We start from the raw sequence: 25,517 nt of genomic DNA on the forward strand, positions 1-25,517 counted from the left end.
TGATCGATCTGCTACAATACTTCTCTTCAGACCTTTTTTGTTGCGTAAGTTAAAACATAAAAAGGGAACTGCAACAAAGAACAAATGTTTCGACGTATGTACGTCAGATTCAGTGCTATGTCCCACTGTTTAAAATTCACACTCTTATAGCCACAACTTTCCCCATCTAATTAAACACCTGGTTAATATGCAGCACCTGGTTAATACACAACGTATCTTATATAAAAGATACATTGTTGACATTATTATTCTAAGCGAAATTAAACAACAAGCAGACAACGTATTTGACAGTATGAACAGGGGAGGGAGCATAAGTCACGAGGGAAGCACCAGATAGTCAAGGGTGGTTACCTTTCCTGAAAACAGAAATTTGTCTAGGGAAGAATAACCTACAGGTGAAATGGTACAGAAAACCAGCCAAAAAGATTTTAATTGTAAAGAGCAACTCAGCATACCCACTAAACTAAAGTAAATGGTGAAAAATATAGTTAAAAGAGCAGCTGAAGTTTCATCTCAGGAGTATAAGGGACAGGCTATAGAAAACACTAGGAATTGATTTATTATTTATTTATTTAAAATATTTATACCCTGCCCCTCCAGTGTACTACTATTCAGGGCAGCTCACAACAATAAGATAGACACAAGATACAATAAAAGTAATAAAATTAACTAAATTAAACACACACAAACAGTTGTCAGATTAAAAACCACAATCATTATTAGGTTCAAATTAAAACTGAAAATTATAAAAAGCTAAAGAAACCACCAGATATAACAATAAATAAATAAAATAAAATAAAAAATGGAGCATTAAAAAGCCTCCTTTAAAAGGTGCGTTTTAAGACTTTTAAAAAAACCACTGAGGGGAGGGAGCATGGCGCAGCTCTTCAGAGAGGGCATTCCAAAGTCGAGGGGCCACAGCTGAAAAGGCCCTGTCTCTAGTCCCTGCCAACCGGATCTCTGTTAGTGGCGGGGTCATGAGCAGGGCCTGAGATGATGAGCAGATTTAAGAGATAAATGGATATAAATTCACCTTAAGAAGAACAGGAGGTTCCAAATATGAGGTAGGCTTACTTGTGTTAAAGATTACCTTTATTTCTAATAATTTTATTAGGCAATGCCAGAAATGTTTATGAAAATATGGGATCAAGGCTAATGTAGTGTGCTCAACCACTAAAACCTTGAAGCAACAGCTAGTAAGATCCAGATTATATGACCAAAAGTGTGAAACTTGATGTGTGAGCCCTGTTAAGATATTCCTCTTAGGGATGGAGCCGCTCTGGGAAGAGCAGAAGGTTCCAAGTCCCCTCCCTGGCTTCTCCAAGATAGGGCTGAGAGAGATTCCTGCCTGCAACCACTGCCAGTCTGTGAAGACAATACTGAGCTAGATAGACCAATGGTTTGACTCGGTATATGGCAGCTTCCTATGTTCCTCTGTCAACGGCAAAGAAGAAATGAAGGAAATCTTGAAGTACATTGGCCATTAAAGGGTGCAAGTAACATTTTTGTTTCATATCCTCCCTCTCCCAGGTTTTTTCTCTCTCAGTGTCAGTGATAAACAAGCATAGCTGTGAGTCATCAATCTTCCCTTCCTCTCTCCTCCCCTTTCTGTTCCATATTAACCAGGTGTTTAATTAGATTGGGGAAGGTTGTGGATATAAGAGTGTAAATTTTAAACAGTGGGACATAGAACACTGAAGCTGATGTATATACATTGAAACTTTTGTTCTTTGTTGCAGTTCCCTTTTTATGTTTTAACTTACACAATAAAAAAGGTCTGGAGATAAGTCTTTCATATATTTTTTTGAGGAGAGGAGAGCTGGTCTTGTGGTAGCAAGCATGACTTGTCCCCTTAAGCTAAGCAGGATCTGCCCTGGTTGTATACAAAAGGGAGACTAGAAGTGTGAGCACTGTAAGATATTCCCCTCAGGGGATGGAGCCACTCTGGGAAGAGCAAGGTTCCAAGTTCCCTCCCTGGCATCTCCAAGATAGGGCTGAGAGAGATTCCTGCCTGCAACCTTGGAGAAGCCACTGCCAGTCTGTGAATGACAATACTGAGCTAGATGGACGTATGGTCTGACTCAGTATATAGCAGCTTCCTATGTTCCTAATCAATTTAAGTAGTTCCATCATTAAATCTGGTAAAGGGGCTTTTAGGAATAGTTTTTGTGGTACTTCTAATTTTTAAGCTGTTTTTCTAAAACCTGTTTTTGTGTGTGTATGTGTATACACACAAGGAGATTCAGGAGAAATATTGGCTGACATCCTAACTAACAAAGCCTGTGCATTAGGAGGCTCTGCAAGGATGCAACAGGGGCCCGCACATCCCCCAAATCCTCTGCTCACACTGTTGCACTTGTGGGTGAAACTGGTTCAGCTCTGCCTGCACTCTGGAAGAGAGGAAACTTGTCCTGACCCTCAGTGATGCCTTTCCTCACCTATGGAGCACTTCTGAAGTACCGGGAGAGCTGAGAGGTTTTGGCCACTGTTGCAGCAGTAGACAGGAGGGGAAGATTGCTTGTGCAAAAGCTGTTGGGCTTGCTTTACATAGGATCCAACTCAATAGTTTTCTTTTTCTACATAGTAAGGTTGTTCACATGACCACACTGGGGATGGTTGGCGGGAAGCTCCCCGCACACAATCATGCTTCCTCTCAAAGCTCTGCTGCTCGCACAGCACACGGGAAGTGCCGTACAGAGAGGCAGAGCTGGAAGGAGGAAGTCCTCCGGCATCCCACAATGCACCGCATCAGGAGCATGGGGCATTGGGGGATTTCCCCATTGTCAGGTGCCCTTGCCACTTGACTCTGTGGATGCTTGGGCTGCAGGCATTCACACGACCAGGGAGTGAGGTAGAAGGCCATGGTTTTAACCTTCTACCTCACGTTTTAGCCTGGGTAAACAAACGACTACCCAGGTGCCGCGCGCAAGGATTGGGACCACTCCCAGCACTCCACATGACCAGTCCTACCTGGGTGGCGCTGGTTGTGTGAACAACCTTAGTAATTGGGGGGGGGGGGGGAATCATCGCAGTTACTTAGTTTAACTTTTTGGTTTTTTTAAAAAGATGGATTTCATAAATTGATATTACTTATCCAAATAAACTATTATCCAAATAAACTAGTCTGTGGGCTATAGGCCACTTCCAGCCTAAGAGGCAAGATGCCTCCAAATACCAGTTGCAGGGAGCAACAGCAGAAGAGAAGGCATGCCTTTACCTCTTGCCTGTGGGCTTCTCAGAGGCATCTGGTGGGCCACTGTGTGAAACTGGATGCTGGATTAGATCATCCAGCGTCCTGGATGTTGCTGGATGGCCTTGGGCCTGATCCAGCAGAGCTGTTCTTATGACTCTTCTTTTTCAGAGACAGTATACATCTGATTATAGTTACGATCAGGATCCCTACTAAGTCATTACTAAGCACCATTGGGGGGAAATGGGACATGAGTAACAAGTTTCATTAATTTCAGTGGGACGTTGTTGGGATCCTGCCCTATATATAAACTAGCTGACCTGGTGCAGAGCATCTGCACCCCTAGTTCTCCCTGTCTCTCCTCCCTTCAGACCCAGTTAGTTCTCCCCAGATGGCTAGCCTGGCCGTCGCTTCCTCTCAATGTCCAGCAGCCAGGCAGGCCCCCGTTTTTTCTCCCCGCCGGGTGGCCAGCCAGCTTGGCCCCTGCTTTCTCTCACTGGCCCCTTGCCTTCCTCTCCCACTCCCCTTGCTCACAAAATCTTGCGAGAGCTGCCACACATGGTATTAGTGATGAGTGCGCCTAAGAGAAATATACTGTATATATAGATATATAGATGCTTTCTAATAGGGATGTGCAGCGTTCTGAGCTCAGAACGAAATGCAAATGCCCAGAACGTTCTGTCGGAACAACCGGTTGAGTTTGGAACATTTGAAACATTCTGCACACCCTGAATGTTCTGCACATCCCTACTTTCTAAGCCTAAATCATTTAATTGTTTTTCCCTTCAGTATATAATGCAGTTGGACTGGCAGCATATGAGCTATTTGACAGTGTGGATTTTGACCAGTGGTTTAAAAACCAGTTACTAGCAGAATTGCAAGTACCTCATAACAGGTAAATGTTTTGACTTTTTTTTAATTTCTTCTTGGCTATTGAAATAGATTAAATAAGGTCTTGTTATTTAATACAAAAAAACCCACCAAGTCTTCATTATTTAGTTACACTTTAGAGTATAGGAAGAATATTTGTGCTTTCATTTTGACATGGTTTTTAGCCTACTTTCCTTAAGGAATGAAAGCTTATTAGATTACCCAGTGTACTGTGTGTGTGTGTGTGTGTGTGTGTGTGTGTGTGTGTGCGCGCGTGCACGCACGTGTGCTCTTGCGCATGCACACACATACACACACGTGTGCCCTCCCCATCAATTTCACAATGCTTAGACCAATATGAACCAAATAGGGTACAGTTTTAGGGACACCTCAGTGACGTAGTTTGTGGTGATATCATCCACCCCGATTCAAGATGGTGGACGCGTAAACATTTGAGGTGCAAGTGGGCTAATTTGTGGACCACCTAACTGATTTGGACCAAATTTGGTACAGTTGTAGTGAGTGACACAAAGGGACACCTCAATGGCGTAGTTTATGATGATGTCATCCACCCACATTCAAGATGGCAGACATGTGAACATTTGAGGCACAAGAGGGCTTACTTGTGAACCACCTAACCAATTTGAACCAAATTTGCTACAAGTATAGGGACACCTCAGTGGCTGATGGTGTCATCCACCCTGATTCAAGATGGCGGACACATGAACACTTGAGTCACACAGAGGAACTGATTTTGACCAAATTTGGTACAATTGTAGGGACACATAGGGAGGCCCCAAAGGCACAGTTTGTGATGATATCATCCACCCTATTCAAGATGGCAGATGTGTGGACATTTGAGGTGCAAGTGGACTAACTTGTGAACTGCCTAACTGATTTGGACCTAACCGATTTTGGAGTTGTAGGAGTAATGAAAAGAAAATAGACAGATTAGTTCTTAGAAGAACTACTTGTCTTCTGAAAGAGTAACAGAAGAATATGCAGTACCCTTTATTGGCATATCCTCTTTCAATTTACAACTGTGCCCAGTTTGTTTCATGGAACTCGCCGACTCCTTGTTCTGCAACTGGTTTCTCACATAAGAGTTGGTGCAGCAGTTGCCAGGGTTCCTGTTGCTTCTTTCCTTTCCTTCTCCCGTAATATGTACTGGACTGTATGTAGCTTTGATATTATTGGGAAGGAAGCACGCTTTGTGCAGATTCATGTGCATTGATGGTGCTGTTTAAATATTAGTACCACTTGGGTTGAAGTACTGTAAGGCACCCAATGTTTACTATACCACCACCCCATCTTGTGGGTTAGCTTAAGATGCAGAGGCACAAATCAGAGTAGACCACTGCAACTTAAGTCAGTTTATTGGAAATGCATGTTTACACAATAAATATATTTAGATGCTGATCATTAGAAGTGTTCTGTACAGACTCAGAAGTATCTGAATATTTAAAGAAGTGGCAAATGTGATGAGAGATGAAAACGTGCTGTTTTAAAAAATGCCCAAGCTTTATGAAATCATCTAAAGTTTTAGTTTCATGGCTTTATTTTTTAAAAGATTTTATTTGAAACTGATGAATATTAAAGGTAATGTGTCCTGTTATTCAGAACAAATATGTTGAAGTTTCTAGGAGTTTGCAGAAAAGAAATTCACAGAATTTGTTCATGACTATTTGAGAAGTGTTTAAAGCAAGGAGACCTGCCAGAAGCAAGTGGGAAAGTAACAGGGGGAGCAGGGCCATTCTACCTGCCTTGCTGGGACTCACCATCTAGCCTGTCTGCCTCCTGTGGACATTCCAGCACAGATGGAGTGCAGCCTGCCTGTTGGCTGCCAAGTTCCAGCTGGCTGGTTGCCAGCCTCCCAGATTGCTGAGCTCTACCACCTGCTGCCGGTCCTGGGAGCTGCTCGTGAGAGGGGTGGCTTCTGGGGCTTGCAAGCTTAAAAGCAAGGAGGCTCGCCAAAGGTGTAGCTGTCGGCTTGGCCATCAGGCTGCCTGTAGGCAGCCGCCGAAGCCAGCCAGCCTTTGGGACTGGGCCTTCAGGGGTGGGACTGAGGGCTGGGGGGTTGGGTTGGGTTGGGCCAGGCCTTTTGCAGACATGTGTTTGGGCTCTCTTGAGTGGGATGGTGCTGGGGGTGTGCCTGGCAGTTCAGGGGCAGCTATTACTGTAGTGGTGGGGATTAGAAGAAATGGCGCAGGCAGAGCAGCTGGCTGTTACAGGGGAAGGGAAATTAGTACTTTAGTTACTGTTTCCACTTCCAACTGCTCTGTCAATTCTCAGGCCTTGAGGAGCAGCTCCAACGACCCACAGAATCTGGCCTTGCTCCTCTGCAATGCCAGGTCAGTTCAGAATAAGACCGAAATTGTCCATGATTTTATCGTGGATGAGGGAGCTGACCTGGCATGTATAACTGAGACCTGGTTGGGGGAGGCGAGTGGTCCAGTGTGGGCTCAGCTTCTCCCACCAGGTTACTCTGTTGTGGAGCAGGCCAGGGGAAGTGGGCAAGGGGGTGGAGTGGCTGTGGTCCATAAGAATACCATTTCCCTTACAAAGGCCCCTGTGAGACAGCTGACTGATATTGAGTGCATATTTTTGAGGCTGGGAATGAGGGATAGATTGGGGATTCTGTTGGTGTACCGTCCACCTCGCTGCCCAACTGACTCCCTGAGCTGGTCGCGGAGTTGGTGTTGGAGTCTCCTAGACTTTTGGTGCTGAGGTTCTGGTGCGGCTTAGGAGTTCATAGCGGCCATGACAGCTATGGGCCTATCCCAATTAGTTTCTGAACCAACTCATGTTGCTGGCCATACACTCGATTTGGTCTTTTGTTCGGATCAGGGGGGTGTTCCGTGGGTGGGGTATCCAGTGGTTTCCCCATTTTCATGGACGGACCACTACCTGGTTAAGGTTGGTCTCACAGCTGCAATCCACTCCTGCAGGGGTGGTGGACCTATTAGGATCGTCCGTCCAAAAAGGCTGCTGGACCCAGCGGGATTTCAAAAGGCCTTGGAGGATTTTGACGTTGGTACGGTCGGTGATTCTGTCGATGTCCTGGTGGGAACCTGGAACAGGGAACTCAACAGGGCAGTAGACATGATTGCTCCTAAGCGTCCCTTCCGACCTGTTGCAAAAATGGCCCCTTGGTATACTGAGGAACTGCGGGGGCTGAAGCGGTTGGGTACGCGACTAGAGCGCAAGTGGAGGAGAACTCGGTTCGAATCTGACAGGATTCAACATGTGACCCATTTGAAGGCTTATGCGGTGGCAGTGCACGCAGCGAAAAAGAGATTCTGGTCTGCGCGCATTGTGGCTGCAGGTTCACGCTCAGTGGAGCTATCCCGGGTTGTGAGGAGTTTGGTTTCTGCTCCTTCTACTTCCAATCGGTCCCTGGAGTTGCTCTGCTGTGATGCCTTTAATGGGTTCTTTGCGAATAAGATCTCCTGTATTCGGGCCAACTTGGACTCCACTATTTCTGCAAGGTCTATGGAGGAGGTGTCCAGCAATCCCTCTTGCAATATTAGATTGGATCAGTTTCAATCTGTGATTCTGGAGGATGTGGACAAGCTGCTTGGGGCTATGCGGCCTACCACCTGTTCTCTGGATCCTTGCCCTACTTGGCTGCTTCTGTCTAGCAGGGAGATTGTTGGAGGTGGCCTAGTTAATATCATAAATGGATCGCTGAGGGAGGGTAGGGTGCCCCCCTGTCTGAAGGAGGCAATGGTTAGACCACTCTTAAAGAAGCCTTCCCTGGACCCCTTAGCAATGGACAGTTACAGTCCAATCTCCCCTGGTTGGGCAAGGTGATTGAGAGGGTGGTGGCCGACCAGCTCCATTATCTAGACCAATTTCAAACTGGCTTTAGAGCTGGCTATGGGGTTGAGACAGCCTTGGTCGGCCTGATGGATTACCTTTACTGGGGAATCAACAGAGGGAGTGTGATTCTGCTGGTTCTTCTGGATCTCTCAGCAGTGTTCAATACCATCGACCATGGTATCCTTCTAGATCGCCTGTGGGAGTTGGGGATAGGGGGCACTGCTTTGCAGTGGTTCCGTTCCTATCTCTCGGGTAGATTCCAGATGGTGGAGCTTGGTGACAGTTGCTCCTCAAAACAGGAGCTGTTATATGGAGTCCCTCAGGGCTCCATTCTGTCACCAATACTTTTTAACATCTACATGAAACCGCTGGGTGAGGTCATCAGGAGGTTTGGTGCTGGGTGTTATCAGTATGCTGATGACACCCAAATCTACTTCTCCTTTCCATCTTCAGGAAATGGCACTCATTCTCTAAATGCCGGCCTACAGGCAGTAATGGGCTGCATGAGGGATAACAAATTGAAGCTGAATCCAAGCAAGACAGAGGTGCTCATTGTGGGGGCTCAGAATCTGAGGGGTGAGTTAGATCTTCTTGTGCTGGATGGGGTTACACTCCCCCAGAAGGAGCAGGTGCGCAGCTTGGAAGTACTCCTGGACCCAGGCCTCACCCTGGTATCTCAGGTGGAGGCCATGGCCAGGAGTGCTTTCTATCAGCTTCGGCTGATTCGACAGATGCTCCCATTCCTTGAAGAGGATGACCTCAAAACTGGTGCATCAGCTGGTATCCTCCCAGCTTGACTATTGCAATGCGCTCTACGTGGGGCTGCCTTTGTACATAGTCCGGAAACTTCAGTTAGTTCAGAATGTGGCAGCCAGATTGGTCTCTGGGGCAAACCGGATAGACCATATGATGCCTGTTTTGAAACAGTTACACTGGCTGCCAATATGTTTCCGGGCAAAATACAAAGTGCTGGTTACCTTTAAAGCCCTGAACGGCTTGGGCCCGAGATATCTTAGAGAGCGCCTTCTTTTACATGATCCCCACCATAAGTTAAGGTCATCTGAGGAGGTCCGTCTCCAGTTACCACCGGTTTGTTTGGTGGCGACTCAAAGGCGGGCCTTCTCTGTTGCTGCTCCCAGGTTGTGGAATGCACTCCCAGCAGAAATTCGTAATCTTAACTCCTTACTTTCCTTCAAGAGAGCCTTTAAAACCCATCTGTTTGGCCTGGCCTTTCAGGGTTTTTAATTTGTTTGCCCTGGTTCTCCAGGGTTTTTAGCTGATTGAATGTTTTAATTGGTTTTATTCTGTTTTTATAGTTATGATTTTAATTCTTAACTGGTTTTACTTGTTCTTATTCTGTTGTAAACCGCCCTGAGCCATTTTGGAAGGGCGGTATATAAATCAAATAATGAATGAATGAATGAATGAATGAATGTTTTATGTTTAAATAACCAGTTTTATCCTTGCAATAATTCTGGAGGCTCTTGGGTTGTTATCCATAGAAACAGATCTGTAGAACATTTCTTCTGTAGTATTCCCAAACTGAATGGAGTGTGTGTGGGGGAGAAGGGCAGCTGATGTTGATAGGAAAGAGAATGACATAAATATTCCATACACAGTCTTTGTTGTACAGATTCTGTGCATTTCTTTTCTGCAGTTCCTGGAAACTTCAACGCATTTGAACTGCATAATTTCCTCCAACTTTATTAGTGATCAGTTTCAAAGAAAAAAAATAAAAGCTCTAGAATGAAAACACTGAGACAATTTCATAAACATTAGGCATGTATTTTTTGAGATATTAAAATTTTGTCTCCTACTACATTTATGATTAACTATTCAAATAACACTGAATCTGAACAATGCACAGATCACTTCTAATGATTAGGATCTCAACTTTTCTTGTTTCAGTGGGAGAATTTCGACCCAGTTCGTAGACATTATGCCCTTACTGGAAATCGGGGTGGACACTGAACATTATACAGTTTAATTCAACACGATTTTAATAACCCTGTCCTCAGATAATATTTTTCCTTCCTTTTTAAAGGTATAAACCAATACGTCGGCGAGTAATCTGGCTGATAGGGCAGTGGATTTCTGTGAAATTCAAGTCTGACTTGCGGCCTTTGTTGTATGAAGCAATCCGTAATTTGCTTCAAGACCAAGACTTGGTGGTATGTAACTTTTAAAATATAAACGTTTTGTATGTATTTTTAAGACACCTAGCCTTTCTCTATCAGTTTGCAGACTGTGGGGATGTTCAGATATGATGCCAAGCCATGGAGAGCAGCCTCAGGGTCACTTGCTCCTTTTTCTTCTTCCCAACTATGTACTGCAGTTCTTATCTCATTTTCATACCTTTTATTTCCTAGTTCTTGCAGACTATAATTTGTTTTGCCAGAACCAGGCAAACTATGGTTTGCGTAACCATTTGTTTATATATTTAAAATATTTGTTTTCTATTTTTCCGGCATGTATTCAAAGTGGCTTACGACAACATATTAAAATAGAATCAAATTACAGTCATTTAAAACCAATATAAATGGAACAAATGCACATAATAAATAATAGTTTGCTCTGTTTGGATAAAATGGTAAGCTGTGGCTTGCTGAGAACCAAAAGTAGGTATTGTGGCACATCAAGGAAGGAGGAGAATGCAAACCCAAAGATACTTGATACTTGTATACATACTGTAATATCAAATCAAGGCTGACATTACATATGTCTGTACAACCTCAGTATGTGCTTTTGCTCAAATTCTTATGCTCAAATACCCTTATGTTTCAGAAGGGTTTCAGTGGAGATCTGTAATCTTTGATTATCTATGCAACTGAGAAGCACCCAAAACTAGCTAAATCTAGATCAGGATGAATGTTCTTTTGGAGATTACAATAGTCCTTTACTTAAGCTCAGTATTGGGCATTTTTTTTTGAGAGAATTATATGTCACTGCACATATCTGCAGTACATGAGATATCACATTAATTGACAGGTATGTCTTGAAAATACATTTCGTACGCTCAAGTTTCTCTTCCTGTTGCCATAGCAGAACACTGCGTTTCTCTGCTGGGCAGCTGTGACAGTTGCTATTTTGGCACACAGACTTTCTTGTTCTCTCCTGGGCAAACTCAGTCCCTTCCTTCCGTTTGTCTTCTAGAAGCCAGAGACTTTTTATCACTCTTAATAATTCTCTCTGGATTACTTCCAAATTGTCATCATCCTTATTGAGCTGTGCTCATGGCTAAATGTGAGGCAGGGCTCCACCCTGAAACTTATTTTAATGCTTTGACCCCCAGTAGTAAAAGCTTTAGGTTTGTACATAGTGTATTTCTTTCCTCGCTTAACCAATTGGATAGTTCAGGGAACAGGCATCAGCATTTCTCTTAGAAATGAATTCCTGACTGTGGTGTCAAAATCAGTGTGGAATACAGCAGTATTATTACTTTCATGTTTTAGAAAATATGTTCTTGTTAATATATCAGGGGCTGGATCTTGGAACAGAACAAGAGTTGAATGTATTCAAGGTAGAGAATCCCTTCAGTTTTTCTAGCCTAGGGAGAAAAGGAGACTTCAGAATGATTGTGAAAAACTAAAGTGTAGCACTCCTTCCTAGGATACTTCTTCCACCCAGTCTCTATTGGGTACCCATGCTGAATGCTAATCAGAGCCTGACTGAAGCTTCTACTGTTTCTTGATTAGGAATGATTAGGCATCCTGCTTTGCCTATGTACCATCCCATTCTTTCCTTCAACAACACAACTGTTTCCACTACCACCACCTCCATGGTGAACCTGTGTTCTTTGAACCATGGCTTGATTTGTTTCCCTGGAGCTATTGATCCTTCGGATCTATAAAAATGATCCTTCAGGATCCATAAAAATGGGTAATGTGCCTGCGCAGGACCCTCGCAGTAGCATGCTGCAGCTCGTCAAGGCGACCGAGCTCTGCCCCCATGCCTACAGCGTGTTATTTAAAGGCAGGTCAGGTGCCTTGTTCTTCAGTTCTTTTCCGACCACCATTGTGTTAAGTCCTCAGGCTATTGCTCCTTGTCGGTAAAGTTCTTCGTGTGAGTTCATCTAGTTTTTTGGTGAATTTGATTATTCAGACTATGTTCAAAGGCACTGATATGGGGGTCTCAGACCACACCTGTTTCAACACCACAGGAAAAGGTCACAGTTGAAACCCGGATATATGTACCACCATCACCTACATACTCACCTTCTGAACATCACTGCTCTTCAGACTTTGAGTCCGACCCTGATGTATCAGAGGATTTAGCCAATCCTCCTAACAATGTATCTCCGGCCACGCATGTTTCGCCTAATGAAGAAATGAAGGCTTATCACGTAATTACAGCGGCAAATGTCTATACTTCAAAATGTATGCAAGGAGGCATGGTTTTCAACCTGACCAGGCCACAGTCAGGGATGTGCTCCTCTTCCTGACTGACCTAATATTGCAAGGGTTGGCTAATGTGTCTCTAAAGGTGCATCTAGCAGCACTATTGTCAAAACATCCAGGCTATGATGGAAAGACTCTCTTTCCACACCCAGAGTGTAAAGCTTTCCTGAAAGGCCTTATAAATTGTATCCATCTGCTCGCACACCCATCAAACCATGGAGCATATCCTTGGTCCTTTCAGCTTTGATAGAGCATCCATTTGAACCTATGGGTTCTGCCTCCATAACTAGTAACCTTGAAAACTGTCTTCTTACTGCCTATAACTACAACTAAACTTGTAAGTGAATGGACAGCTTTGTGGATAGATTCTCGATACACCAGGATTTATCTGGATAACGTGCTAATGCATATTGGACCTGGAGGTTCTACCCAAGGTGGTGTCCAACTTCCACCTCAACCAGGACATTGTTCTCCTTAGGGGACCCATCTAACCCTTTAAAATGTGCAGTGCACTCTTTGGATGTGTGGAGGGCTCTTTTATATTATCTGGATCACACCAAGAACTTCAGGTCCACCCACGTCTGTTTGTAGCATTCAAAGGCTCCGTAAGAGGCTTCCGTTTTTCCAGATAAAGAATGTCCAGATGGCTAACTGAGCTTATCCTGCTAACACACAAGACACAGAATGTTCAACCACCTGAGGCAATCAAGGCCCACTCTACCTGTGCCTGTACTTCAGCAGCTGCACATCTGTCGGGTAACCTTCATGGACATCTGTAAAGCAGCAGCATGGTCCACTGAGTTACCTTTCGTCAAGTATTACGCCATAGATGTGTGCTCTTCTGCCGAGGCGAGCTTCAGGAGAAGCGTTTTGAAGCAGGTGTTACAATAGCTCTTCCCAATACAAATGGAAAGAGAGCTGGTCTTGTGGTAGCAAGCATGACTTATCCCCTTAAGCTAAGCAGGATCTGCCCTGATTGCATATGAAAGGGAGACTAGAAGTGTGAGCGCTGTAAGATATTCCCTTCAGGGGATGGAGCCGCTCTGGGCAGAGCAGAAGGTTGCAAGTTCCCTCCCTGGCAGCATCTCCAAGATAGGGCTGAGAGAGATTCCTGCCTGCAAGCTTGGAGAAGCCACTGCCAGTCTGTGAAGACAATACTGAGCTAGATAGACCAATGGTCTGACTCAGTATATGGTAGCTTCCTATGTAGGAAATGTTAATTCCCATTTCGGGAAGAGAGTTGGTCTTGTGGTAGCAAGCATGACTTGTCCCCTTAAGCCAGTGATTCTCAAACTTGGGTCCTCAGGTGTTATTGGACTTCAACTCCCATAATCCCCAACCAAAGGCCACTGAGCCTGGGGATTATGGGAGTTGAAGTCCAATAACACCTGAGGACCCAAGTTTGAGAATCCCTGCCTTAAGCTAAGCAGGATCTTCCCTGGTTGCATATGAAAGGGAGACTAGAAGTGTGAGCGCTGTAAGATATTCCCCTAAGGGGATGGAGCCGCTCTGGGAAGAGCATCTAGGCTCCAAGTTCCTTCCCTGGCATCTCCAAGATAGGGCTGAGAGAGATTCCTGCCTGAAACCTTGGAGAAGCCGCTGCCAGTCTGCAGAGACAATACTGAGTGAGATGGACCTATGGTCTGACTCAGTATACAGCAGCTTCCTATGTTCCTATGTAATAGCTACTACTGCACCCTCCTCCTTAGGGAGCTAGCTAAATACCCATTCTGATGGATCTCAATTCAGATAAACAGGTTGCTCACCTGTAACTATTGATCTGGTAGAGACGTGTCGATATCCATAAGACCTTCCTGGACCACCCCTCTGCAGTAGTGCTACGCCATGTGTGTATTGAGTGTGCAAGCTATCATTGTCTTCGATGATGAACTCATTGTCTTCGATGATGAACTCACCTGATTCCGGATGATCGTCCTCCACGGAGGTCATCCAAGAACTGAAGAATAAGGCACCTGGCTCGCCTTTAAATAGCATGCTGTAGCTGTGGGGGCGGCATTCAGTCACCTTGATGAGCTGCAGCATGCTACCGCAAAGGTCCTGCACAGACGCATTACCCATTCTTATGGATATCGATGAATCTCTACCAGATCAATAGTTACAGGTGAGCAACCTGTTTTTCTCCCTCCTTTGGTTCTGAGAGATCTATCCTTGTGCCTACAGTTGCCTACATCCAAACTAAGTAAGGAATGCTTCCACATGCACAGAGAGGGAAAGGTGATGTTTGGTGATTCCCCCCTTACTTAATGCGGCTCCCTGTGCCTCCTGAAAATATTTCCCTGAGAGTGGAAGTGAAGCATTCCCCTTGCTAGTTGGGATGTAGGTTTTTGTATTAGTCTTTGCCACCCCCAGGGAAACTGGGTTATCTGCTCATCAGATGCAAGGATTTCCCTGCTTGATTAGTACACAGCCTACCAAAGCTAGTAAACACAAGGGAGAGGACAGAGCTATAAATAATAGAGATTATTTATATGCAATATAATGAAAATATCAGTACATAAATTACAAGTACGTCACACACTTAAGCAGCTACAAATCAGTCTGTATTTAATATATGGACTTACACATATGGGTACAGACCTTTCCTTTTTCTGGGTCAGACAGATGGTGTATTTAGGAGCCTTTATGTATTTGTATGTGTATATCAACAAAGCTAGATTAGTCACCCTTCTTTTGTCAAGTTTTTGACTTCTGCATGATCTTGTAACTATAAACATTTTGCATCAGTTCCTCTATCGATATGGATTATCTAAAGCAGTGTTTCTCAATATTTTTGGAGTCAAGGACTGGTACATTCTTTGTGTGCAGTTTCCTGGACCAGCAGTTAGTAAATGAGTTGGCCCACCCCACCCCCAGGCACCCCCAAAACAATTTCAGTCCAGTGGGGACTGCTGCTGCTGGGAACTCTTTGGAGCTCATTTCTAGGCAGACATCCCTCACTGCTGGGATAAAGTTCATTTCGCTTCCTCAAAATGAACATAATCCCAGCAGCGAGGGCTGCCTGCCTGCCTAGAAATGAGCTCTGGGGAGCTCACCTAGGCACCATGGGTCCTGGACACTGTCCCCTTTGCACATGACATCATACGCAAAAGGGGTGAAGCCCAGGATCCACAGAGCCCAGGTGAGCTCCCCAGAGCTCATTTCTATGCAGGCAGCCAGCCCTCGCTGCTGGGATTATGTTCGTTTTGGGGAAGTGAAATGAACGTTATTCCAGCAGCGAGGGCTGCCTGCCTAGAAATGAGCTCCAGAGAGCTTCCAGCAGCAGCGGCCCCCACTGGCTTGAAATTGTTGGGGGAGGGGGTTAATTCCTCATGGTCCAACACGGACTGGCACTGGTCTGCAGACCGGCAGCTGAGAAACACCAATCTAAAGCTTTACACATGGTTTTCCTAATTGGCTTGTCTTGAAGGAAACAATGGATATTTGCTCTGTATATTTTTTTACTTGGAGGAAGTATCTTCATTTCAAGATCTGCTCAGATCATGTTATTTTATGAAATTTAAGTTATAAGGTTTAGTGATAGTGTAGTTTACAACAGCTGAATTGGTAGTTCTGACTAGCAGCCAGTTCAAACAGCAGAAAGAAAAGTCTTGTAAAGGAGTACAATTTTAATAAAAAAGATAAGGTGTACAACTGCAAGCCATATCAGTCTGAAGCAAAGTCATGTTACACTAAATAATTTCCACCATAGACTTATTGCACAATATTAATTTTTTCTATCTCTTCTCAGCCAAAGTATCATCAGTACCAAACAAAAATGATAATATTCAAATGCATCCTGCCCTGCCCTCCCCTCCCCAACTTTGAAACTTGCGTGATACACACACACACACACACACACACACACACACACACATATAAACCTTTGGAGCAACTTGGGAATAGAGTTAAAAGAGAGTCATTTGGGAAGATGTTTAAGGAATCCTAGAACAAAAATTGGTCCACACACATTCTTCAATGTAAGATGCTGAAACTGAATCATATTCTAATTAAAAACTCTGAATTATCTGATTCTCCAGAGTATGTGTGCATGAGAAAAATAAATCCAAAGAGGAATATATACACTGCGATATGTAGGCATGTTGAGAGTATATATCATATTTTTCTTCTGAAAATGTTTTATAGCTATAACATGCTGGGCAACATGACACTTTGATTCAATTCTTTCCTTTCAGGTCCGTATTGAGACAGCTACAACTCTGAAACTGAATATCCTTTTCCTTGTTTAAAATATTCTGATATTGCTCAATCACTAAATTTATTTTGATTTTAGTTATACCTTTCTAAAAATATTCATTAAACAACCTTGGAGAAACAGATATTTCAGTTTTTCTTAACTGAGTTTTACCTGTGGATGACTTCGAGTTTAGGACTGATCAGTTCTTACCAGTAAGTATTTTTTTGTAAAGTCATAGTGAATTGTTCAGATGAAGGACAGGAGTATGAAGGAGCATTTTAACTTTAAAATGTTAGCTCTCTTTTTGAACTGGAATGAAAATATTCCATTATTTGGATTTTGTTATGCTTGAAGTGTTCATACTGCAACGGTCAACAGGCATATCCCCCCCCCCCCGGAGTACATAATTTGAAAGCAAGCCAAATCATTTCATTTTAAGCAATCCCTCATTTCAGTGTGCTTAGGATTTAATAGGTGAAATCCGAAGTCCCTTTATACCTTGCTTGCTGTTGACCATTGCCTTGAAAATGAATCATCATTGGTTTTTTTTAAAAAAATAGGAATAGAAATCAAGAATCTTAAGTCAGTTATAGACTCTCTAAAACATGCACCTCATTCATATATAATTGAACATGGTACTAATATTGATTGGTGCGATTGTCATTATGATGCGTGCTTGGCAGGGCTGTCACTAGGCCTGGGTATAAGCTTTCTTCTCAAAGGGGAATTTGGGCTGAAAACCTTACACAGGGCATAGCAACAGGAAGGAACTGTGTGCTGTTGTGGAGATGATGGGAAAGGAAGATTTGGATAAGATTTATTTATATATCACTTTTCAACCAAAAAAAAGTTCTCAAAGTGGTACATAGAAAAAGAATAAGAATAATTAGGAGAAGGTGGTTTCTTTTCCCTAAAGGGCTCATAGTCTAAAAAGAAATATATGGTTGACACCAGCAACAGCCTCTGGAGGTATTCTGTGCTGGGGTTGGACAGGGTCAGTTGCCCTCCCCCTGCTAAAGTATCCAAGCGACACCGTCTGGAATCGGGCAGATTCCAGATGGTGTCACTTGGAGAGCGCTGTTGTTCAAAATGTGAACTTTTATATGGCGTACCCCAGGGCTCCATATTGTCTCCAATGTTGTTTAACATCTACATGAAGCCTCTGGGAGAGATCAGGAGGTTTGGTGCATGTGTTGTCAGTATACAGGTGACATGTGAATCAATTTCTCCCTGTCAGCATCATCCAGAGAAGGAATAATCTCCCTAAATGACTGGAGGCAGTGATGGGCTGGATGAGGGATAACACACTGAGACTGAATCTTATTGTACTTATTGTACAGAGTTGGAACTCCAGGAGACAATTTTGATCTGCCCGTTCTGGATGGGGTCACACTTCCCCAGAAAGAACAGTTACACAGTCTGGGAGTGCTTCTAGATCCAAACCTCTCTTTGGTGTCTCAGGTTGAGGCAGTGGATAGAAGTGCTTTCTGGTATGACAGCTGCTTCCATTTCTTGAGATAAATGGCCTTAGAACAGTGGTACATATGCTGGTAACCTCCAGACCTGACTACTGCAATGCACTCTATGTGGGGCTGCCTTTATACATAGTCCAGAAACTGCAGTTGGTACAGAATGCAGCAGCCAGGTTGGTCTCTGGGTCATCTCGAAGAGACCATATTACTCTAGATTAAAAGGACTACATTGGCTGCCAATATGTTTCTGGGCAAAATACAAGGTGCTGGTTATAACCTATAAAGCACTAAACGGTTTAGGCCCAGAGTATTTAAGATAACATCTTATTCACTATGAGCCCCATCGCCCTTTGTCATCATCTGAAGAGGTTCGCCTGCAGTTGCCATTATCTCTTCTGATGGCTACAGAGGGCCAGGCCTTCTCTGTTGCCATCCCGAGACTCTGGAATGTACTCCCTGCTGAAATAAGAGCCTACCCATCTCTGACAACTTTAAACAAATCTTTACAGACAAATTTATTCACCCAATCTTTAACTAGACCTGTGGTTTTAAATTGTTTTAAAGTTTCAATTTCTTTTGCTGTGAACTGCCAAAAGATGAAAGTTTGGGGCGGTGTACAAATAATACAACTAAACCAACTAACTTAACTTTAATTAGACCATTTCGTAAGAAGCCTTCCCTAGATCCCTCGGCAATGGATAGTTATAGGCCAATCACTAATCTCCCTTGGTTAGGCAAGGTGATCGAGAGGCTGGTGGCCAACCAGCTCCAAGCGGTTTTGGAGGAAACTGATTATCTAGACCCATTTCAAACTGGCTTTAGAGCTGGCTATGGGATTGAGACAGCCTTGGTCGGCCTGATGGATGACCTATACCAGGGAATCGACAGAGGGAGTGTGACTCTGCTGGTTCTCTTGGATCTCTCGGCGGCATTCAATACCATCGACCATGGTATCCTTCTGGGTCGCCTGGCAGAGTTGGGGATAGGAGGCACTGCTTTGCAGTGGTTCCGTTCCTATCTCTCGGGCAGATTCCAGATGGTGGAGCTTGGTGACAGTTCCTCTTCAAAACAGGAGCTATTATATGGAGTCCCTCAGGGCTCCATTCTGTCACCAATGCTTTTCAATATTTACATGAAACTGCTAGGTGAGGTCATCAGGAGGTTTGGTGCTGGGTGTTATCAGTATGCTGATGACACCCAAATCTACTTCTCTCTTTCATCTGCTTCATCAGGAAATGGTGTTCATTCCCTAAATGCCTGCCTACAGGCAATAATGGGCTAGATGAGGGATAACAAATTGAAGCTGAATCCAAACAAGACGGAGATGCTCATTGTAGGGGCTCAGAATCTGAGGGATGAGTTAGATCTCCCTGTGCTGGGTGGGGTTACACTCCCCCATAGGGATGTGCATGGTCCGGAGCAGTCCGGACCGTCACTGAAGGGGGGCCTTCGTTTTAGGGCGGGGAGGGCTTGCTTACCCCTCCCGCCTCTTTGCTCCCTCCAGCGCCCGTATTCTATTGTATAATTGGGGCGCTGGAAACCAGCCGCCCCAGCTGCCTCCGCCCCCCCCCCCCCGCGAGCGGATTAGGGGCAAAGGAAAGCTACTCCCGCCCCCCCAAGTGCTCACCACATTGTTTGCCAAAAAAAGAGAGGAGCTCGCGAACAGAGCTCCTCTCTTGCCAAAGTCTCAGACCCAACTGGGGCCTTGGGCGCGCGCGCACGCGCAATAGGACTCCGGATCTAATGGAACTTTTGCCGGAGGCCCGGTCTACCCGGCCTCTTCCCGGCGGGTAGACCGGGCCTCCGGCAAAAGTTCCATTAGATCCGGAGTCCTATCGCGCGTGCTCGCGCGGCCAAGGCCCCAGTTGGGCCTGAGACTTTGACAAGAGAGGAGCTCTGTTCGCGAGCTCCTCTTTTTTTGGCAAACAATGTGGTGAGCACTCGGGGGGGCGGCAGGGGGAGGGAGGGGGGCGGGAGGGTGGCTGGTTTCCAGCGCCCCAATTATACAATAGAATACGGGCGCTGGAGGGGGCAAAGAGGTGGGAGGGGTAAGCAAGCCCTCCCACCCTTAAAGGAAGACCCCCCCATCCGGACCCGGACCGGCCAAGTCCGAACCGGTCTGGAAGTTCGGAGGCCTTTAGAATGGCCTCCAGACCGGTTCAGACACACCCCTAGTCCCCCAGAAGGAGCAGGTATGCAGCTTGAGAGTACTCCTGGATCCAGGCTTCACTCTGGTATCTCAGGTGGAGGCTGTGGCCAGGAGTGCTTTTTATCAGCTTCGGCTGATTCGACAGCTGCGTCCATTCCTAAAGGAGGATGACCTCAGAACAGTGGTGCACCAACTGGTAATCTCCAGGCTTAACTACTGTAATGCGCTGTACGTGGGGCTGCCTTTGTACGTAGTTCGGAAACTTCAGTTAGTTCAAAGTGTGGCAGTGAGGCTGGTCTCTGGGGCATCTCGGAGAGACTATATTATGCCTGTTTTGAAACAGCTTCACTGGCTGCCGATATGTTTCCGAGCAAAATACAAAGTGCTGGTTATTACCTTTAAAGCCCTGAACAGCTTAGGTCCAGGTTACCTTAGAAAGCGCCTTCTTCAGTCTCATCCAATGGCATAGCTGGGGAAAATGGCGGCGGGCGGCGGCGGATCGCCGAGTGCAGCAGAGTGACGCCGAGGCCTGCCGTCTGGCCCGGTGTCGCTTCCCAACTGCACAGGCGCGCCTGCGCAGTTCATAGAATGAAATGCGCAGGCATGCCTCGCAGTTGGGAAGCGATGCTGGGCCAGACAGCAGGCCTCAGCGTCACTCTGCTGCACTCAGCGAACCGCCGCGCTCACTCCCACCGCCGCGCGATCCGCCACAAGCCATGATCAGGGCACACGATGACGATCCACCGCCGCCCACCGCCACCGTGCGATCCAGGGGGGATCGGGGGGTCGTGGCACTCTTTGGCGCCCCCCACGTGACCCACCAAAGTGGCGCCCAGGGCACGTGCCCTGCCTGCCCCCCCAGTCATTACGCCCCTGGTCTCATCCCCACCACACGCTAAGATTATCTGAGGAGGTCCAGCTCCAGTTGCCTCCGGCTCGTCTAGTGGTGACCCAGAGGCGGGCCTTCTCTGTAGCCGCTCCTGTACTGTGGAATGCACTCCCTTCAGACATCCGTAATTTGAATTCTTTATTTGAATTTAGGAGAGCCTTAAAGACCTACCTGTTCTGCCTGGCCTTCCAGTGCTCTTAAATTGTTTTAAAGGGTCTTTAATGTATCGGGTTTTTAGAAGGTTTTGAATTGTTTTATTTTTTAGCTGCTTTATTTTATTTTAAAAATTTTTATGCCCGGTCATTGATGGAGTTTAACTGTTTTATGATGTTTGTGAACCGGCCTGAGCTATTTTGTAAGGGCGCTCTAAAAATTGAACAAATAAATAAACTTAACTTAACTTAACTTAACTTAACTTAACTTAACTTAACTCAATATAAAGAGAATCACCACTTTGAAAGGTTCCTCTTTGCCCAGTTAGCTGGGTCTGGTTCATGAGGGAAGAATTAATACTGTACAGGCTTGTGCTTGACAAGATCTTTTGTTGCAGGTCTATAGAATAATTGACTGATCAGTCCTTCTGATGTCCTTAATAATCCAAATGAATATTGTTTCTCTTGCAGTATCTGGAATCTATGTTTACCCTGCTCTTTCAACTTCTTCAAGAAGTTAGAGAATGTGACACAAAGATGCATGTTCTTCATGTTCTTTCTTGCGTGATAGAAAGAGTCAATGTGCAGGTAACTCGATAACCTGAAGAATGAAATCTCTATTGTATGCTACATTCAGAGGAGCACAAGTCTTAAAACTGTTGTAATATAAAACTGGAAAACAGGTTTGTCTGTTTGCAATATCTATGTACTTTTGTTTCCTTTAAGTATTTGTTCTGTTGGAAAATGGATAATATAATTGGATAATATTCTTTATCTTTTTAGCATCTTGAGTATATAATATAAATTAGTAAGCTATTACTGACAGTCTTTAACTTCGACACTCTACAACAGGCCTACAAAGTATCAAAAATATTTTCTCTGACATTGTTTGCCCTGAACAGGCAAACAGGAATTAGTGTATTTTCTATGTTTTATGCCCATTTCCATTCTTCAATATATTTTTAGGCTCCCTTTTCAATTAGGGGGGGGGGAAATCAAGGTAGCTAACAACAGTTGAATGAAATACAAATAAAATTCAAATAATCTAAAAATACAATGTCAGCAAATCTGGAAAAACAGTGAACAAAATTAAACAGTGGCTTCAGACCCTTGGGTCTGAAAGGCAGGTAATCTCTTACTTAAATAAAAACTGTGAGGACACTCCAAAAAAAGCCTTAGCCCAGTAGTTCCCAACAAATTGTAGCTGGGAATGATGGGAGTTGTAGTTCAGCAACATCTAGAGGAACCCTGGTTGGAAACCACTGCCTGAGCCTAAACACTTGCAGAGTTGGAGTCAAGTGGATCTCCCTAGAGAGGGAGTTTCACAATTTTGGTATCATTGCAAAGGCCCTATGCCATATCACCACATCTCAGACAGTGAGGATATGCAGAGCTGAAAATTTGTTTAATTTGAGAACAAATGCATTAGTCTATTAGAATTGTATCACTTTGACTGTAATTACAGATACGGCCTTATGTGGGATGTTTGGTTCAGTATTTACCACTCCTTTGGAAACAAAGTGAAGAACACAATATGTTGAGATGTGCTATTCTTACTACCTTAATTCATCTTGTACAGGTAAAATCCCAGAATCTTCTCTTTTCTCATTCCTATTGTTAGTTCGTCCAGTATTGTGTTGTTGGCGGTCTGTTGCTGTTGCTGCTATGTGCCTGCCTGCAGTAGAGGAAGAGGGTGAGACCACCTGCCAGCCCCTGCTTGACCTGTGGGACTATGGGCTCTGGCTGCTCTGTGGGGAGTCTGTGCAGGATTGGGGCCCAGAGGTGACTCAGCAGTCCTTGCATACCATCTGCCCAGAGTAGCCACCTCTGGGCCTATAAAGAGAAGCCTCTGGTGACCTCAGTCTGCCAGAAGCAGACTGCAGCAGAGGGAGAGACCACCTGCTTCCCAGATGGCCCCCAGGGTGAGAGAGACACTGTGTTTTTGGCTCTCTATTGCTGCTGTTGTGTGCCTGCCTGCAGGAGAGGAAGTGGGAGTGACCACCTGCCAGCCCCGGCTTGACCTGTGGGCTCTGGCTGTGGCTGCTCTGTGCAGGATTCAGGGCTGGGGTGACTCAGCAGCCCCTGTATGCCATCTGCCCAGAGTAGCCATCTCTGGGCCTATAAAGGGATGGTGGTAGTGGGCTCCCCACCAGCGGTGCCGCCACCAAAGGGTTGCCCCTTTGGGGAAGCCACTTTAGGGTATAATGAAGGCAAGGGCCAGGAACCTTGTGTGGGGTAGTGGTGGGTAAGTGGGTGGGTATTTAACATACCGACTTCTGTTTTAAGTAAGTCTTGGGTGAGACTGTTTTATAATGTGTCTAGGTTTGTCTGGAGATGGGAAGATGGGATGTATCCACTGATTATGGTCAGAAATCTCCTAGCTGTTTCCCCTTCCAGCTGTCCTGCAAGCTCTTTGCTCTCTGGGAGCGGTGCCAGCCACCCACGGAGCTTTACCTTGCTCATTTGTAATGCCAGGTCGGTCCAGAACAAGTCAGAAACGGTCCATAATTTGATTTTGGATGAAAGGGCCGACCTGGTATACATCACAGAGACCTGGTTGTGGGAGGCTGGTCCCAGCTTCTTCCTCCAGGATACTCTGTTGAGGAGCAGGTGAGGGGCTGTGGGCGGGGAGGTGGAGTGACTGTGGCCTATAAGAATAACATCTCCTTTACCAGGATCCCTGTTGAAGTGTCTGACCATATTGAATGTGTGTACTTAAGTTTGGGGACCAGGGATAGACTGGGGCTTCTATTGGTGTACCGATCATCTTGCTGCCCAACAGCGTCCCTAACTGAGCTGACAGACTTGGGCTTGGGCTTGGTGTTGGAGTCCCCCAGGCTTGTGGTAGTGGGGGACTTCAATGTTCACTTCCGTACCAATCTGTCCAGGGCAGCTCAGGAGCTCATTGCGGGCATGACAAGTATGGGCCTGTCCCAAGTGGTCTTGGGACTGAAGCTCGTTGCTGGTCACATACTTGATATGGTCTTTCACTCTGATGAGGGTGGTATTCCGTGGGTGGGGACTCCTGTGATTTCCCCATTGTCATGGACAGACCACCATCTGGTTAAGGTTGGACTCACAATCATTTCCCACCTTCATAGGGGTGAGGAGCCTATTAAGATGTTCTTCCTGAGAAGGTTATTGGATCCAATAGGGTTCCAAGAACCCTTGGAGGGATTTAGTGTTAGCTCTGGCAGCAATCCTGTTGATGCCTGGTGGAGAACTAGAACAGCAATCTCACCGGGGCAGTAGACATAATCGCTCCCAAGTGTTCTCTCTGACCCACTTCAAAATTTGCCCCTTAGTATATGGAAAAACTACGGGGGCTGAAGCAGCGAGGTAGATGACTGGAGTGCAAGTAGAGAGAGTCAACTCGAATCTGAGAGATTGCAACGTAGAGCGCATTTGAAGATCTATGTTCAAGCAATATGTGTGGCAAAGAAGTGGTTCTTTTCTGCCTGTATTGCATTTGCAAGCTCACATCCAGTGGAGTTGTTCAGGATTGTGAGAGGGCTAGTACTGTATGTGCCTGTATCCTCCTGTAACTTGGCTAATTCCTCCTGTATCTTGGCAGAAACTGATTATCTAGACCCATTTCAGACTGGCTTTCAGGCGGGCTATGGGATGGAGATTGCCTTGGTTGGGTGGATGGATGGTCTCCAGTTGGGAAATGACAGAGGGAGTGTGACTTTTGGCCCTTTTGGACCTCTTGATGGCTTTTGATACTATCAACCATAGTATCCTTCTGGAGCGTCTGAGGGGGTTGGGAGTGGGAGGCACTACATTACGGTAGTTCCACTCCTACCTCTCGGGCAGATTCCAGATGGTGTCCCTTGTAGACTGTTGTTCTTCAAAATCTGAACTTTTATATGGAGTCCCTCAGGGCTCCATATTGTCTCCAATGTTGTTTAATATCTATATGAAACTGCAGGGAGAGAACATCAGGTGATTTGGTGTGGGGTGCTATCAGTATGCTGATGATACCCAAATCTATTTTTCCATGTCAACATAATCAGGGCATAACCTCTCTAAATAGCTGCCTGAAGGCAGTGCTAGGTTGGATGAGGGATAACAAACTGAGTGAATCCAGATAAGATGAAGGTACTTATTGAGTAGGGTTGGAACTCGGGAGCTAGGTTTGTACTGCCAGTTCTGGATGGGGACACACTTCACCAGAAGGAACAAGCACACAATCTGGAAGTGCTTCTGAATCCAAACCTCTCCCTGGTGTTTCAGGTTGAGGTGGTGGCCAGAAGTGCTTTCTATCAGCTTTGGCTGATACACCAGCTGTGTCTGTTTCTTGAGATAAATGATCTCAGATCAATAATACATATGCTGTTAACCTCCAGACTGGAATGCTGCAATGCACTTTATGTGGGGC

At 45.2% G+C, this 25,517-nt stretch overlaps 1 protein-coding gene across 1 annotated transcript in view; it reads left to right on the forward strand.

Annotated features, from left to right (window-relative positions):
• IPO11 (importin 11) overlaps positions 1-25,517 on the forward strand; it is a 153,777-nt gene that overhangs the window by 57,938 nt on the left and 70,322 nt on the right. Inside the window, exons 15-20 of the mRNA XM_053300790.1 lie at positions 3,980-4,085; positions 9,927-10,053; positions 16,473-16,506; positions 16,646-16,686; positions 21,608-21,724; positions 22,602-22,715. Of these exons, the coding sequence (XP_053156765.1) occupies positions 3,980-4,085; positions 9,927-10,053; positions 16,473-16,506; positions 16,646-16,686; positions 21,608-21,724; positions 22,602-22,715 (539 nt within the window). The remainder of the gene's footprint in view (positions 1-3,979; positions 4,086-9,926; positions 10,054-16,472; positions 16,507-16,645; positions 16,687-21,607; positions 21,725-22,601; positions 22,716-25,517) is intronic.

The sequence above is a fragment of the Hemicordylus capensis genome, chromosome 2, assembly GCF_027244095.1.
Source record: "Hemicordylus capensis ecotype Gifberg chromosome 2, rHemCap1.1.pri, whole genome shotgun sequence".
In the NCBI taxonomy this organism is placed as follows: Eukaryota; Metazoa; Chordata; class Lepidosauria; order Squamata; family Cordylidae; genus Hemicordylus; species Hemicordylus capensis.